Consider the following 15,459-nt stretch of genomic DNA (forward strand, 5'->3'; position numbering starts at 1 on the left):
TGCACAGTTTCAGATTTTTATGAGCAAGACGCTGCGAGCCTCCGAAAATATTTAGTTCTGTCACGAACATGAGCAGGCGCCATTTTGGACCTTAGGTCACTCAGTGAGATTTTAATGTGTTGGAAGCCAAGATAGTCTTCCAAAGCAGCCAGAAATTCGTCAGTCATTTGCTGTTGATTCTCTTTAAGGTATGCGTGCCAGTCAGTAGGACAGAGGATTTCGGTTGGCTAGGAGCGGTCAGCCCAAGACATTCAATTCAGCGAGAAAATAGTAGAACAGGCCCTTTGAAAAGCTTCCCATGGCCATGCAGCTAAAAGCACATCTCCGTTCAAGGGTGATGATCTAGCCATAATACACAGTGTATCGAACGAATTAAGAAACGGTTAGAAACCAGTCAGGATGGAAAAGATCAGTGAGAAAAACTACTTACGGTGCAAGTCGCACAACCGCCATCATTGGAAGAGAAAGATAATTCCAGCTTGTTCTATGGTCCCTGATACCATGAGAAGACGCCGGATGACACATACCACCCATAGCTTTTCGATTTTAGCAAATTCTGAATATCTCCAAGGGATTCACAACGACTTATTGTCAGTGCACATAGAGATACTAGGCCACGGATACCCAATAGATGCAGCAGCACCGCTCGAGTCTCCAGAAGGCCCCTGATACCATCACCACGAGAATTCCAAGGCGGGAAGTAATCAATAAACTGGGTGGGAGGAATCTCTGAACCAAGGAAGACAGACATCTTCATTTCTCCAACTATCACAGCGCCATTGCGAATTAACTGTTCAAAGAATTCGKAAGTTGTAGCTTGCTTGTCGTAGAGCTCGATGTATGACGTTTGCGTTACCTCCAATCAATTTCTGACATAGTAGGATAATTTTCCTAGTTTGATGACCAAGTGCTGCACAAGTTCATTGGTATTCTCTTTCGAGTGATCTCATCGTATATCACAAATGTCCATAGACTTTCAGGTCTTATCAAAGACTCCAACAAAAAGCAAGTGGAAATTATTATATCAAGACATATAGAGCATGTTCAAGTCAAGTCCTAAGAGTCACAGGTATGTGGCATATACAATGAAAAGGGGGCGCTCGACAAATGTTCAACTTGGTGAGTCACTTCAAATGTTTGCCTTTTTCATCGAAAATCACATTACTCATGTATATCTAGAATTGTCTCTTCTATGTAATAATGTGATTTTCATCACAACCAGTTGCATTACCTTCAAAGAACGGTAAGCTCTGATGTTGGAGACGGCGTATGTGATGGACTTAAGCCCAAGCCCTAACTCAATTTTTTCAAAATGATATCAAATTACTATCTACGAGTGTGAAGTAGATGCATATCATGGCCTAAGGACAATATGAAATCCTTTCTATACTTGGAAAAGTGACTAAAGGTGCAATTCCTACCATTCTTGACATTATAATGGTCATGCGCTGTTGGCGGCCATAATTATCAGCACCTCTGCTGATTTGAAGGGGAGCACTCATAAGCCCCTGAAGTCAAGAGCAGACTAGTCATCGAAGTATTATTGACACTAACAGAGTCAATGTTCGTGATAACTGATTCATATTGAATAATATACAAATCTATATATACAATCACCGATGTCTAGAGCCCGGCCACTGATCCAACCATTCATAGTTCCGCTCCATCTTCCGAGCAGCCAAACCCTGCAACGGCCGATCAACAAGCTTCTGCAAATCAACCCGGTCCTGCTGCGAGAAAAGCGTCGGATGTATAGCGAGCATGTCATTCAGAATCCGCGAAATTTTAAATGGGTTCTTGTCTCGCAAAGTCCGATTCCATCTTTTCACGGAGTAGAGTTCGCCGAAAAGCATCTGTAACCGTTCTCGGCAAGCTTGACGTACGAAGCTTGGGTATATGGGTACGCCTAGCTGTTCCAGGTCTCGGAGGAGAAGTAATCCTCGAGTCCAAAGGAGTACCATACCGCCACCGACTGGATCGGGGATCTCGTGTACTGCGTTTTGATACCATAGTGGTGATTTGAAACCCCATGCAATGAGCGCCATTTGCATTCGTGGATTGAAGATGCGTCGAATTATGCTGCGATTTTTCGCCAGGATTGTATCGGGATCAACTCCACTTGACCTCGACAGACTATGCAGAAATGGTGAGTTTTCCTGCACCACATAATTCTGTGCAAGCCACAAGCATAAGTCTTGGATTCGTTCCCATTGATCATGTCTGTTCATGCCCATACGTTTCAATAACTCAACCCAATATTGAGGGTCGATTTCGGTCCCGGATCTTAAGGCTAACTTGAGGATCCGCTCCGCATACTTGACTTCGTCGATTTTTGGGTCTTCAGGGTATGGTTGAAGCCGGCCCGGAAGTCGCGGTGTCAGAACGCCATAGAACATGTGATCGATGCTTTGCTGTGTCAGTGGTTTAGCATCAAGGTACATTCGATCAACAACATCCGAAGCTGTCGACCATTCTTTTGCAGATAACGACACTCGAAATTGAATATTGTCCATATCGTCTTTTGCCACCTCGTTAAGGATTGCTTTGGTTAGATTGTGGAGCCTCCAATCTCGAGCCATCAAGTAAGAACACAGCAAACTCTCCTGTACAGCGGCATCTTCCAAGACATCTGGATGTTGATCACTATGAAGCAGATCCTCGAGAATGATGTCTTTGTGCTCTAGTGCTAGTCTCTCGACCAGCCTTGTGAATGCACAATCGCGTACGATAATGTTTGCTTTGCGAAGTGCCTGTATTTTTTCAAGTATATCCTTTGGGCCCTCTGCTCTGAGAGCGATCTCCCGTAGAGAAAGTGGACCGATAGCCTGCACTCCGAACATTTGCAGTCCATTCGTTATCATATCCACTGTCAGGGCCTTTGTGGCGAAGAGTCGTGCACCAAACTCATCTCTGAACGTCTTTTCCTTGATCCAATCGTCTGCGTCTTTTGGGCGGTCCGCTTCCATTTGCTGCTGACCGTTGCCGGATACTTCAGTCTCTCCAGAAGCAGCAAGCGAGTTCAAAAAAGCTTCGCTCAGAGTATCCGACTTGATTTTCCTGAGCCGTTGTTTCACTTTCTGGGAGAACATATTACTTTCTGTAGTCGCAAAATCCAGGATTTGTTGTAGGGTTCCAGAATCACGTGGCATATCCCCTCTCTTGACTAGAAAATCGTGCATATAAGTAGCGTCCAACGCAAGTCCTTTCTGTAGCAGAAATGGAATGACCGTCTCATATATTTGGTGACCCTTTGTTGCCAAGCATATCTCTCCAAATGCCCTGACACCTCGCCCATTTCCAAGTGTGATTGTTTCATGCGAATATAGAGACCAGTCTGGCGGTTTCTGGGGTATACATGGCACAGCCTGTGCCAGTACTGAGACGATATCATTTGGCTCGGTCAAATGAATAGCCTGTAACATCCGATGCCAAGCAACAGCTTCTTCAGGTAGACCTTTTGTGAAAAGTCCGCCCACAACCGTTTGGTACAGTTTCTTCCATCGCTTCTCGGTATTCGACCATAATTTCTCGGAATATTTAGTTATGTCATATAAAAGTTGTTCCTCCGCCAATCCTGCTTCCACAAATGTTTCCCAGATATAGTCCGCCGTTTCTCCTTCCACGGGTAGCTGGATATCGTCGATCCTGTCCACAATGCCCGTCCAAATTTCAAGTACACCCTGGTAACCATATCGCCGCTTCCTATACCGCAGAAGATCCTTCCATAGCTCAGAATCGTCTTTCCGCGCAGGGTCGTCCACAAGCTTCCGTCCGCCATTGATCTCTATGGTATGAAAAGACGATTCGTATTCGAGTTGATCCACGTCCAATGATATTGGTAACACACCGCCTGTAGAATATTGGTTATCATCTTTCCGACCCGTTATATTTGACGACTTTCGACGCTCGAGACCGACAATATCATAGACCTGTAATCTCACGTTCGTTTCCGTGCTGCTTGAGGCGACACTCGAACTCTCATAAGGTAGTAATTTCGCATGCGATCGTCGAATCTGACAATTTGCGCATTTCCCAGAGCGGATATCGTCAAGTCGCTCAATTCCTCCAGCTGCCGCTGAAGAGGTTGAAACCAGATCATTGAGTAAGGAGATAGCGGACGGCCTCTTCAAGAGCCGCAGCAGAGCTGGGCGCATCAGGTATGAAGATGGCAGCTTCGAAAGTAGTTGCTAGAACTACCTCTCAACATTTTCCCCATAAATTATTCAAGTGCTTGCTAGGAAATAGTATGAATAAATGATGCTAATTTTTTGAGCCTGCTGATACTTACTCAGATGAATTAAAGCTTTTGTTTGCACTGTTTGTTTTGCGGATGATCACGTGAGGAGACAGGAAGAATCCGGCAACCCGCAACGTCAAGGAAAGGCTTGGCGGACCCGAAAGATTGCCGGAGCTAGTCGCACCTCATCAGACCACAGACACCTGCTTGCTCCTCACTGCATCTCGACACTCTCCCCTCAATCACCTCCAGGTACTCGCAAACAATCCGCAAAAATGGTTGCTCGTACCTTTCCTCGTCTTGCTGGGTAAGTTTGTCGCTCAATTGCTATCCGACTGGCACCGCACCGGGCGCAACTGCGGGAATAAGGAACGAACGTGTGGTTGTTCGTCATGACGTGCAATCATGGGATATCGAAGGAACGTGCCTTTGAAGAGACAGACTAGCTAACCAATTCGATTTCTTTATGCTATAGCTTCGTCGCCCGCGAAAACCGCGTTCCCTACTACCAGCGTCTGTTCCAGCAGCACGATGGCAAGCGTCAATGGTGGAAGGTCAGTCCGACTGCAATCCTCTCAGCAACCTGATCTCGAATTTGCTGATTCTAAATTTGTATATAGACCGGCCGTTCCGGTGCTCTCCTCTGGCCCTACTATATCTCTCTCTGGGGTACAACTGCCAGTACGTCTGCTCGAAACCATAATCTCCCATTCTGCACTCCATGCTAACTATATGCACTCACAGTCACCACATACGCCATGATTCGTTTGACTCTTGTAAGCCCATGCCCATCTCCCCCATCACATCCAACACATCATTCTTCTAACCTTTTACTCAACAGGGCCACAAGACTTTCTTCGGCAAGGAGTAAGTCCAGCCAACTTCGATGGCTTCCCTTTTTCAGGTTCCGGGGAAACAATCACTCAATCAATCGACGCACAACGGAAAGGGGGTGTACTTTTATCAGAAAACGATCGAAAAGATTCAAAACAATATGGTTATCGAAGTTTTGTATATAAAGGAATAGATTGAGAGACTTTTTTTTCCAGAAATTTACTACGACAAGTTCGTTTCTTTTGTTTGAGATATGTTCGATTCTATTCTGTTGAGAGGTGTAGGGCTCTTTTTCGTTCATTTGAAGATTGTTCGAGTCAATGGGGTTTCAATGTTGTGACAGCTACCTAGGTACGTATCTTCCGATACAGTTGGTTTGTTTTAACGTATACATCCATGGATCCATCAACGATATTGAGGTACTTGATTTTATATTCATCGAGCAGTTTCCCGAGGCTCCAAGTTTGATTGTAGTTATAGCTGATACCTAGAGCTTTACGCAAGTTGATTTAGCGGAAAGATTTTGAAGACACTGAATATATTCACATGCCAAAACAAGAGTATATACATTAAAAAAAAGCTGTAAGATATCAGTCTGATGATGTGTAACGAATGACGAGAACAAGAACCCAAACCCCGCAAGAGGATAAATGGGAAGAGAACGCTATCAATCTCAAGAGAGGAGCGGTTGTCTAATCGATTGCGAACAGGTAATTGACGCACAGAAAAAAAAACGAATTCTCCCAGTCAGAATGAAGTAGTATGCCCAAATAGTAAAAAAGTGCCGGATGTAAACAGAATCCCTCAAGACCGCCAGTGGTATCATTTTGATGTGAAAGACAAGAACCCAGGAAGATAAAATACAACAAAAAACAATAAAGCTCAGTCGTGTCGACGAGTTTGGGGAACAATGCAATTATAAACAATAGAGATGCCGCTTTCCGAATATGAATGAGAGAAAACGAGCTTAAAAATCATTATGTATCTTGTCGTAACGGTCATGAATCTGCAACCCGGCGGAATGCTGACTAGGAGAATCTCAGGTAGTATGCAGAGAGAAAGGAAATAACAAACGAAATGTTTTGGAGAGATGAATTAGTGGCCATAGGCAGGAGGTGGAATTTCCTCTCGGCTATGATCATCCCAGAAATCTGGGAATGGTCTTGATCCAGACTGATCGACTTTCTCCTCTTGCATTCTACGAGCCAGTTCAGCGGCCATTTTGGAGAGMCAGACTTGTTCCCTAGGGTTGTTGTTGGCAGGGACAGCTGGCGCGTATTGAATTGCTGAACTCGGAAGAGGTGCGGCTGTGAGCCGATTATTTGCCCGGTCGTTGCTTGGCAATCGGATCGTATTGCGAGGCGTTGCATCTGGATCTGGCCATGATTCTGCAATCATCTGAGCCGAACGACTGGATGAGGGTTGCGCAGCCTCTGACATTGATAACATAGAGCGCCGGACGGTGTGGTCACCTTGACTAATTCTTCGGCGTTCATGAATAGTAGGTAGATGCAGGTCGTTTTGAGGACCAAGTGGTGGTGTCACTGGGTCATCGTTCTTTTCCTCAGAAAAGTGTGCCGGAGATGAGAAGATCGTAGGAGCACTGGTGGCATTTTCAGAAGAGAACACACTGTCTCCACTCACACTCTCGACATCATCGGTAGTCTTCGGTCGGCGCAAGTCAACGACTCGCTTCTTGCGCTTCTTGGTATGAGACCGAGAATGTCGGCCCGTTCTTAAATGTAAATGGCCGCTGAAATTACTCGATCCACCGCTCTGCATTGAAATGGTGCTCGCATTGTCGACGAATGAATGGAGAGAACCAATATGAGAATGCGTTCGGGATAGTACTGGGCTAGCAGGGGATGTCAATGTTGTGCTTTCCCCAAGTTCTGCCGACGCAGTCCAGGCTCTATATACCACATCTTTGATAGATGGTGTGAACAACGACAAGGTGCGCTGGGAATCGGTCAATGCAGCCAATCGGAGCAAGTTCTTCTGTGAGAATAGGCTGTGGATCTCGACTCCAGAGTCCAACGACAATGAAGCGACCTCTGACGGATTGAGCGCATTTCCTGATGCGTCAACAGGATCCTGAGGAGGGCTTGCAAGAGGGTCTTGACCGGGACCTGCTTCTGAAGATTGGTCTAGGGTGTTGACCGACTCTGATTCTTTATCGCGATATTCAGGTACCCACAGGCGCAATGATAGTCGATGAATGATAGCGGGCAATTCGTCCATAAAAAGAGCTCGCAACTGCCCTTCAATGGCCTTCTGTAAGTAGTCGCGGACAAAAGAGATTGAATCAAATGTGGATGACACTTTTAATGATTCAAGGGGGTCGTTCCTGAACACCACGGTAATTCCCTTTTGTTTAGAAAATACCAGCACAACAAATCCCGATAATCGAAACTCCGACAGAGTAATCTGTAAAGGTATGGTCAAACCAGCGGCGGCAGCCAACGGCTTCGGTGATGCGAACGACGGTCGCGTAACTAAAAATGTATTCAAAGGATTCGCCTGGACTCTTGTCTTTAACGTCAAATACGCATCGCCGTTGTATGACATCTTGAAAATGCCGCGAAATCGGTCCTCGGCAAGGTCACCAACTTCCAGAATTTCCAGATCCGGCGGTATCGATCCTAAATTCAACTCTGTGACTTTGATATCGTCGACAATGATAGGCGGCTTTGGCGATTTGTTCAGCGCCGCCGTTAGAAGGTCCTGAGCGCGGGTGTAGAAGCCCGCGTCGGCCATCAATGGCGACCAGTTGAAGTTGAACGCCATCGCAACGTGCGAATGGGCCAGAAAGATGCCAACAAGGCTTGATTATCGTGACGACGGCATACAAGATATTATCGTACGATGAATTTCTCTCTTATCGGTGTTGCTGGAGATGATACAGGATAGGGAAACCGAGGTGTCTGGCCTCGGCAGGTTGGCGCGTGAAAAAGTGCGACTCTTTTCCTATCTTTCCCGTGACGAGCATCCAATCATGCGACCGATGTCGATGTCACGCGAACAACTGAGGATGCAGTAGAAATCCGAAGCAATTATGTCAAAGATGGCGTCGCAGGAAGATAAATGAGCATGTCGGAAGCAAACGGACAATAATTTCAAGAAAGGGGCCGGAAAGTCGAACGTCGAAACGTTAGTCTGGTGGTCTGGACTGAGGAATGCGAGAGAAAAAGCTTTCCCGTTCGCCCTTTCCCTTTACGTCAGAGCCCGGCATCTCCTGTTTCTCATTCCCCACGCTAACTTCTGCACTTTTCAATTTTAAAGAGTTATTTTTGAGTCTTAGAGCTTTATGATATATCCAGAGAGTTGAAGCTGACTGATCAAGGTCTATAAAGAAAATAAAATGTAGATACTTATGAGAAAGATGAGCTCCCAAAACGGCAAAGCGTCAACCGGAGTCGGAGCAACAATGTGCTAGGCCGGAACAGGAAAGATGTCAATAACAGGCCATTTACCCCAGACAGACAGGATATCTACCTCTCCGTCCTAAAACATCTATATAGAACAGCATTCGACAACGACAACCAAAGCCAAGACAATGCGAACTGTACAGCAAAGACGAGTCTACGGCAAACGCAAAACGAACGCCCCCAGAGCAGTTTTGGAAAATGGCAGTCCTCTGAAATCAGCGAGCAATGAAAATTTATCCCTTGACGAGGTGATAGAGCAGGATGTCTCAAAGGAATCTATCAATAAACTTGAAGTCCAGATTGCGAGCATCACTCTAGAAGATGAAGCCCCATCGAAAATCGATGTCGACACGAACGAACCACAGTCCCCTGCGAAATCGCCTCCTAAAGTTCAATACCAGACCATCGGAACACCTGCGAGCGCAAAGTATGCCAACACTCCACACAGGCTGCTATCTACACCATCGAATCTCGGCCCATCCACGCAGTCACCAATCAAAGTATACTCGAGTCAAAAACGACTATCCTTCACACCAAGACAACCACGCGCTAAGCCCGTGCGAAAAGCGAAACAAATCATCAGGCTTTCGTCCGGCTGTGTGGAAGATGAAAAGACAAATGAATATGTTCACCGAATTCTGGATGAAGCTACATCACAATTTGCCGCTCGAGGAGTACAGAAATTCGGTTCATGGGCAGCCCGGTCAGAAACCGCGTTCGACCCTGTGAAGATCGCAGAAGGTTCGTATGGAGAGGTGTATAAGCTGCGCTTGAAAGAGGATATATGTAAGCGCAACATGTCAAAATCGAGACTGGCAAAGTTGCGGGAATACGGTGAGGGCGTTTTCAAAGTCGTACCATTGCGTGCACAGAAAGGAGTGGGCTCAAAAAAATTTACAACAATAGACGAGATTGTGGCCGAGGTCAAATTGCTGAAGCTGCTTGATCCTATTCCCGGATTTGCAAGATTCAGAGAGGTGCACGTTGTCCAAGGCCGGTTTCCACCTTCGTTCCAAGCCGCATGGGACTCTTATAAAGCTGCTGGGAAAGACTGCGAGAACCCTAATCCGGCAAATAAGAGGGCATACAGCGATCAACAGCTTTGGGCAATATTGGAGATGGACGATGCGGGCGTTGAATTGGAAAAGTTCAAATGGTCTTCCGTCTTCCAAGTTTATGATATATTTTGGGGAGTAGCAATGGGTCTGGCGAGAGCGGAAGAATATGCTCTATTTGAACATCGAGATCTTCATCTTGGCAATGTTTGTCTCCGGTCAACGAGACCAGATGGGGACATGCAATTGCTTGCAGATGTTGATGCAAATCAGTTGGGAGCTTCCTGCGGGTTCGGTATTAGCTCATTGGAGACGACGATTATCGATTATTCCTTGTCCCGTGCTGAGCTACGGCTGACGGATGACCCAGAGAAAGTCGACGTTGCTTCGACTGACCTGGATAACAAGGGTCTATTTAATGCTGTAGGTCGTGATGAGGCTGAGATCCTGCAAAGGAACACTTATAGATTGTATGTCCAAGAGGCCCCAAATGGCAAAAAGCTAAACCGTTAGGCTAACATCAAAACAGCATGAGAGCACAGCTATATACTGGGCTCCCCCTCACAGAGGAAAAGTCGCCAGCTATACCAGGAATCTGGGCGGATTACGCACCGAAAACAAATCTGATATGGCTACTCTTCATTCTCAAGATGCTAGCGAAGCAAATAGAACAAAAAGACTACACTTTACATAACAGCATGCCGCTGAATCAAACAAGACAGCCGCTTCAGTCATGTCCGGACAAAGCCAATATACAACAATATTCTGTCAAACCCCCGACAAAATTGTCCGAGCCGCCCGTCAGCATGAAACATGACAACATTGGCGAGGCGCTTGGAAAGTTACAAACAACGCTCACTGACAGACTGGACAAAATCCTCGAGATCCTCGACCTAGAGCACGGAAGAGACGACATGTGTTGTGCAGCGGATCTGGTAGCGTATGCGATTGATCAGCAGTGGTTGGACGAGAGTGATTTTTTCCTTGCTTAGATTGATTAATTTATGGATGGCGGAAATGGTGAAGGAGTATTTGTTGAATATAAGGTCATTGGATATTCATTTCAGTCATGTTTTTTTGGAGTTTTGGAGGGCAGTGGAGATAAATGTTGCATTTAAAATTGCATGAAATCAAGAAACCACATCGAGAGGATACAACGAGAAACACATTATGCACAACTGAGTTCTGCCCTTTATCTTAATTCTGATTGATGGACAGCGGCTCGAGGAAGAAGACTGATTACCGTACACGAATTCATGGGCATTGAGCTTTCGGGACAGCTTCAGGAATATGCATGGAAGGAGGCACTTCACACTTGAAATATACGAGCTGTCTGAACACGAATGTAGATTTGTTCCTCAGAGAATAACCAAATGAGACCTTCTCCCCTGTACCGCCTAATTATCTCAAAAATCTGGTAATAAGGTGTCAGCAAAATCCTCCAACTTTGCAACGAACTAGGAGATCAACCATATCGTCACTTGTATACAAACCCTTAATGATAGGTTTCGTATTGGGATATTCGAGAGGCATTCGAGTAATTGGCGTTCATGCTTCACTTCCGATCTAGATGAAACTCCACACATCAGTCATAGGGTGGTATGGACATCCATAACTAAAATCGGTTCGCTTACGAGCAGAACAGTAACGAGATCCAGCAACAGCCCAGCTGTTGCAACCAGACACACAGCATCGCTGACTGTCGGCAATCTCGTTCATCGGTTGAACGCCGGGAGACACAGCATTGTTTACAAGCTGGACAGCCTGGATGGCAGGTAACATATTGTAATCTGAATACTGCGAGATCTGTGGGTTTCCTCAAGCTCCTCTCAAGCTAAGTTCGCAGTATTCGAATTAGTGGGAAATGAGTGTATGACTTGACAAGGTCTTTTCGTTCTGTTTGATGGTTCTCAGAAAAATTTGGATATCGCTCGCCTTGTCTGGCGAAAATGCTAGCGACCTACAGGGCGCGCCCGAGTGGGACCTACTCCTAGCTTCTGTACTATTCAAGTAGAATTGTAGTGTAAGAGACCAAAAAACAATGATAATATATGGTCGTTGGGACTTTCCGTGCCGTGAGGCTCAAAAGGGAAGTACTTAGGGCTAAGTCACCCTTGTGCCTGCCGCCTGAAGTGTTCCCACCTGACCATCTCAACACCTCTCCTTTGACAGACTCTTTGTCCAACTTGTGCTTCTCTTATCCGACTTGTGTCATCAAATTCTTCTCTACTCATGTGTTAAACTCTTTGACTGATACAGGACCTTTGGCACAACTCAGGCACAGCCTCTATTTCCATCTACTCATCCCGACAATACACGCAAAAATCTCGGGAAACAGCATACTTTTACAAACAGGTCCTCAGGTGTCTGTCTTCGAGTATCTTGGGTCCAAAGCCTGTCTGTGTTTCCTGGAAACTCTCCATTCTATGTCTCAAGCATACTAGGAAGTATGTTTCGATTCTGGGATCGTTGTGCTTCTGAATGCACTGCAGCAGTAGCCATAGACATTGGCAATTGTGAGCACTGTATGAAATATTATTGTGTGACCCATGTGACCTCCCATACTCATAAATGCGAGGTAAGCATTCTCTATTGTGACGCATACCTTTTTCGACATGTTCTCATTCATAAATAGACAAGCCCTCTCAACGAGAATCCTTGGACTACTACCGAGACACACGAAGTACAAACTCTTCGAGCCAAAATCAACGACCAAGAGGACCACCTTCATCCTTTTCAGCATATAATCGAAGATACTCAAGTGCACTACCAAATCCCTCGGTTTTCTACTTGTTCAATAAAGGATTGTCAAAAGGCGGGAGTCCGAGGACGGAGTTGCGCAAGATGTTTGAAGCATCTGTGTGCTAAACACTTCGCAAGGAAATATCATTCTTGCCCAACTCCAGATGAGGTGAGAGACGTTCACCCTTGGCGAAGATTTTTCACTGAATAATATCCAGCTAGATGACGACTCATGGGAAAAGACGTTAAATGACGAGGTCTCAGAGCTCCTATCCCAAGTCAACAGCCATGAACTCGTCCGACTCGCCACTGAACTCAACGATGGGATCCCATGCATCTTCCAGTCCGGCAAACACAGCGGTATCGACTCTACAATGGGGTGCTCCAACTATCACTGTTGGCTAATATTCGACACCGGCGAGAGGTGGATAGTCCGCATTCCTCGAATGGGTTTCAGTGACGTACCTGCTGACTTGGTGGAGTACCTTGTCGAAAGTGAATATGCGACTTTGAAATTCTTGGAATCTGTTAACGTCCCATCTCCAAAGGTGTTCGGGTATGGCCTTGTATCTGATCACTCAAACCGGGTCGGTGTTTGTTATATCATGATGCAGGCTCTCCCAGGCAAACCATACGGCGCTCACAACGCATCTCCTGCTCAAAAAGAACGCGTTATTGAACAAGTCGCCAATTATCTGGTTGAGATCTCGAAGCGCCCTTTACCTGCCATCGGTTCGTTTGCTATGATAAACAATCAGCCCCAAATCTCAGCCGTTGCCAGCAACCGCTTTGTTGCTCTCGGTACATACGGACCCTTCACTTCGCGCTTGGATTACATCACCAGCGTCATAGAGCAATACATGGACCTTATTGCGGATGGACAGGTACACAGCAAATACCCACTCGAAGCATTTTTATTCTACCACTTCCTGCGCGAGAACAAAGACAGTCTAATCAACCCAGATGTTGCTGAACAGCAATTCTTTATCAAGCACGTCGACGATAAAGGTGACCATTTACTCGTTGATGAAGACTTTAACGTCACCGGTATTATTGACTGGCAGTTTGCGCGCGTCGTGCCTGCAGCAGAGGCCTTTGGGCCGTCGTACGTTACTGCCGACCTCGAGAGTTTATACTCATCTTCTTTGACAGGTGTCTCGGCTGATGATCTATTACTTGCTGATGCGCTGAGGAGGAAAGGTTATGACGATCTCGCTACTATTGCGGAAGGAAACGAGATTATGCGTCGATTTCATCATGGGCTGGCTAATGGGTTGAGTAAGGATGAGGCGCGGGAATTGTTGGGGGGCATGGTGCATTGTGTTATGGGAAAGAAATTTAGGATGGATGAAATGGATGCTTGGATTGCGGAGATGCGTGTGAAGTGTCGAGTTGATCGTCGGTGGGAGAAGGTGGAAGGTTTGCTCAAGGAGCAGGAAGAGGAAAGTGCTTAAACGGGTACTTGATTTGTATTTATATAGGTGTTGTAGTCATGCCCCAATCGCAACCCAATTGATGCAATCGATGACAACTCCATCCAAATGTAAAGAAGATGACAGATGGTCTACACTCCACTAAACACAAAGCTCAACAAACTCCCAGTTGCCAACCCAGCAATAAGCATCATACTCATGAACCCGCCAGCCGCCTCCCGCTCATCAGCAGTAACATACTGACCAGCACCCATCATGCATGCACTGCCTAAGAACCCATTCGTCAAGCCGAAGCCCAACTGAACGACGAACAGATAGAAGAAATCACTGTTAACAAGTGTCACCCCACCACTCCGAACGTTGCAAGCAAGGTACAAGGGAATAAAAACCAGACGCGAAACAGAGAACGCGAACAGTGCGCGAGGATAGTTTGTTGTGCGAGCCAGGGCTGGTACGATGGGGGACATTCGTCCAATCAGATCACCCATGTTCCAGAACAGAAAGGCGAGAGGAATGAAAAGCTCGGGCTCAAAGATGCGGGATCGTGTCGCGGGGTCGTTGTGGACTGATTGCACTTTGACGGTGAATACGGGGTAGATCATGGTTACTGTGAAACAGAGGTAGACTGCGAGAGCGAGCCATTTTAGCCGGAGGAAGAGTCTCCAGAGTCCAACGGTTTTGTGGGTTGGTGCAGTGAGTTCAGGGGCAGGATTGTTCGGGTCTGACATTGTGGGTGCGTTTTGAATAGCGTGCAATTCCCTTGCTAACCATCGAGACCCAGCAGTGCGGTTCATAAGTCGTAGGAATGAGAACAAGGCTACCAAAGTGACCAAGACGGCGAAAAGAAAATACATCAGTGCGGACTTGTAGAAGTCATCACCGCCCTTCTCGTGGTGGTCATCACCATGATCACGCCTTCGAGGCCCAGCTGCATTCGTAATTATCTGGACAATGCAGGGAAGTACGCCCGCAATCCCCTGCCCTGCCATTATAGCTTGCGTATACTCCGGACGTCCGAACCTAGAAACATATGCGAAGACGCCATTCTGATTCATGCCCATCGCAAAACTAGCTCCCAAGACCATGGTCATGACGAAAATGAAATACATCCCAATAGGGACTGCGCGGAAAAAGACCGTCGACATGGCTTGCAACGCAAAGACGATTGTCAGAATCACAAGCGAGACTATGATTCGTATGGGATAAGAGGCATTTCGTTGGAGCTTTGCGAGCACCAGGACGCATAGCAGGTTCGTCACGGTTGAGACGGACAGGATGGAGGACTCGTAGTGCTCCAAGGCCCAGGGATTTTCTTCGAAGCGGCGATGGAAGTAGGGTGCTGCGGCGAGGAACATGTTCCTATCATTTCCTCGTGTTAATTAAGCTCATTCTCTATTCGTATCGCAAGAGTGCTGATGGGGTGCCCGGAAGATAACCTACCATGCCCATAACATCGCCACCCCCAGAAGCAAAAACACCGTATAATCATACCACGAGAACGGCTTCTTCAATGAACTCGACCCTTCATCTTCCGCTCTCGAATTTGACCCTTCCTGTATATTTCCCGTCCCATCTGTGCCGCCGAGTAATTCATCATTCTCGACAGGTTCGTATTCCGGATCGGTTGAAGAGGGGAACACCCTCGATAGCAGGGTTCTGCTCATTCTTACTTGCTGTCAGTATTCGTATATACTCTATTGGAAAAATCAAATGCAAGTCATGGTCATATC

General features: G+C 46.4%; 5 protein-coding genes across 5 annotated transcripts; 2 read left to right on the top strand and 3 right to left on the bottom strand.

Annotated features, from left to right (window-relative positions):
• Positions 1 to 1,613: 1,613 nt before the first annotated feature.
• On the bottom strand, positions 1,614 to 4,154 carry BHQ10_006574 (uncharacterized protein; the record flags this gene model as incomplete). The annotated part of the gene is made up of 1 exon (XM_040879175.1): positions 1,614 to 4,154. The coding sequence occupies one exon, from the start codon at positions 4,152 to 4,154 to the stop codon at positions 1,614 to 1,616; it is 2,541 nt and encodes an 846-aa protein (XP_040735078.1).
• Positions 4,155 to 4,512: 358 nt separating this feature from the next.
• Positions 4,513 to 5,108, top strand: BHQ10_006575 (uncharacterized protein; the record flags this gene model as incomplete). Its single annotated transcript, XM_040879176.1, has 6 exons — positions 4,513 to 4,544; positions 4,607 to 4,660; positions 4,713 to 4,791; positions 4,858 to 4,918; positions 4,982 to 5,013; positions 5,079 to 5,108. 6 exons carry the CDS (start codon positions 4,513 to 4,515, stop codon positions 5,106 to 5,108), a joined length of 288 nt encoding a protein of 95 aa, XP_040735079.1.
• A 1,058-nt stretch (positions 5,109 to 6,166) lies between these two features.
• On the bottom strand, positions 6,167 to 7,858 carry BHQ10_006576 (uncharacterized protein; the record flags this gene model as incomplete). Its single annotated transcript, XM_040879177.1, has 1 exon — positions 6,167 to 7,858. The coding sequence occupies one exon, from the start codon at positions 7,856 to 7,858 to the stop codon at positions 6,167 to 6,169; it is 1,692 nt and encodes a 563-aa protein (XP_040735080.1).
• A 769-nt stretch (positions 7,859 to 8,627) lies between these two features.
• BHQ10_006577 (uncharacterized protein) lies at positions 8,628 to 13,750 on the top strand (the record flags this gene model as incomplete). Its single annotated transcript, XM_040879178.1, has 3 exons — positions 8,628 to 10,024; positions 10,084 to 10,526; positions 12,519 to 13,750. The coding sequence occupies 3 exons, from the start codon at positions 8,628 to 8,630 to the stop codon at positions 13,748 to 13,750; spliced, it is 3,072 nt and encodes a 1,023-aa protein (XP_040735081.1).
• A 110-nt stretch (positions 13,751 to 13,860) lies between these two features.
• Positions 13,861 to 15,393, bottom strand: BHQ10_006578 (uncharacterized protein; the record flags this gene model as incomplete). Its single annotated transcript, XM_040879179.1, has 2 exons — positions 13,861 to 15,088; positions 15,170 to 15,393. The coding sequence occupies 2 exons, from the start codon at positions 15,391 to 15,393 to the stop codon at positions 13,861 to 13,863; spliced, it is 1,452 nt and encodes a 483-aa protein (XP_040735082.1).
• Positions 15,394 to 15,459: the final 66 nt, after the last annotated feature.

This window comes from Talaromyces amestolkiae (genome assembly GCF_001896365.1).
Source record: "Talaromyces amestolkiae strain CIB chromosome Unknown scaffold12.1, whole genome shotgun sequence".
Classification (NCBI taxonomy): Eukaryota; Fungi; Ascomycota; class Eurotiomycetes; order Eurotiales; family Trichocomaceae; genus Talaromyces; species Talaromyces amestolkiae.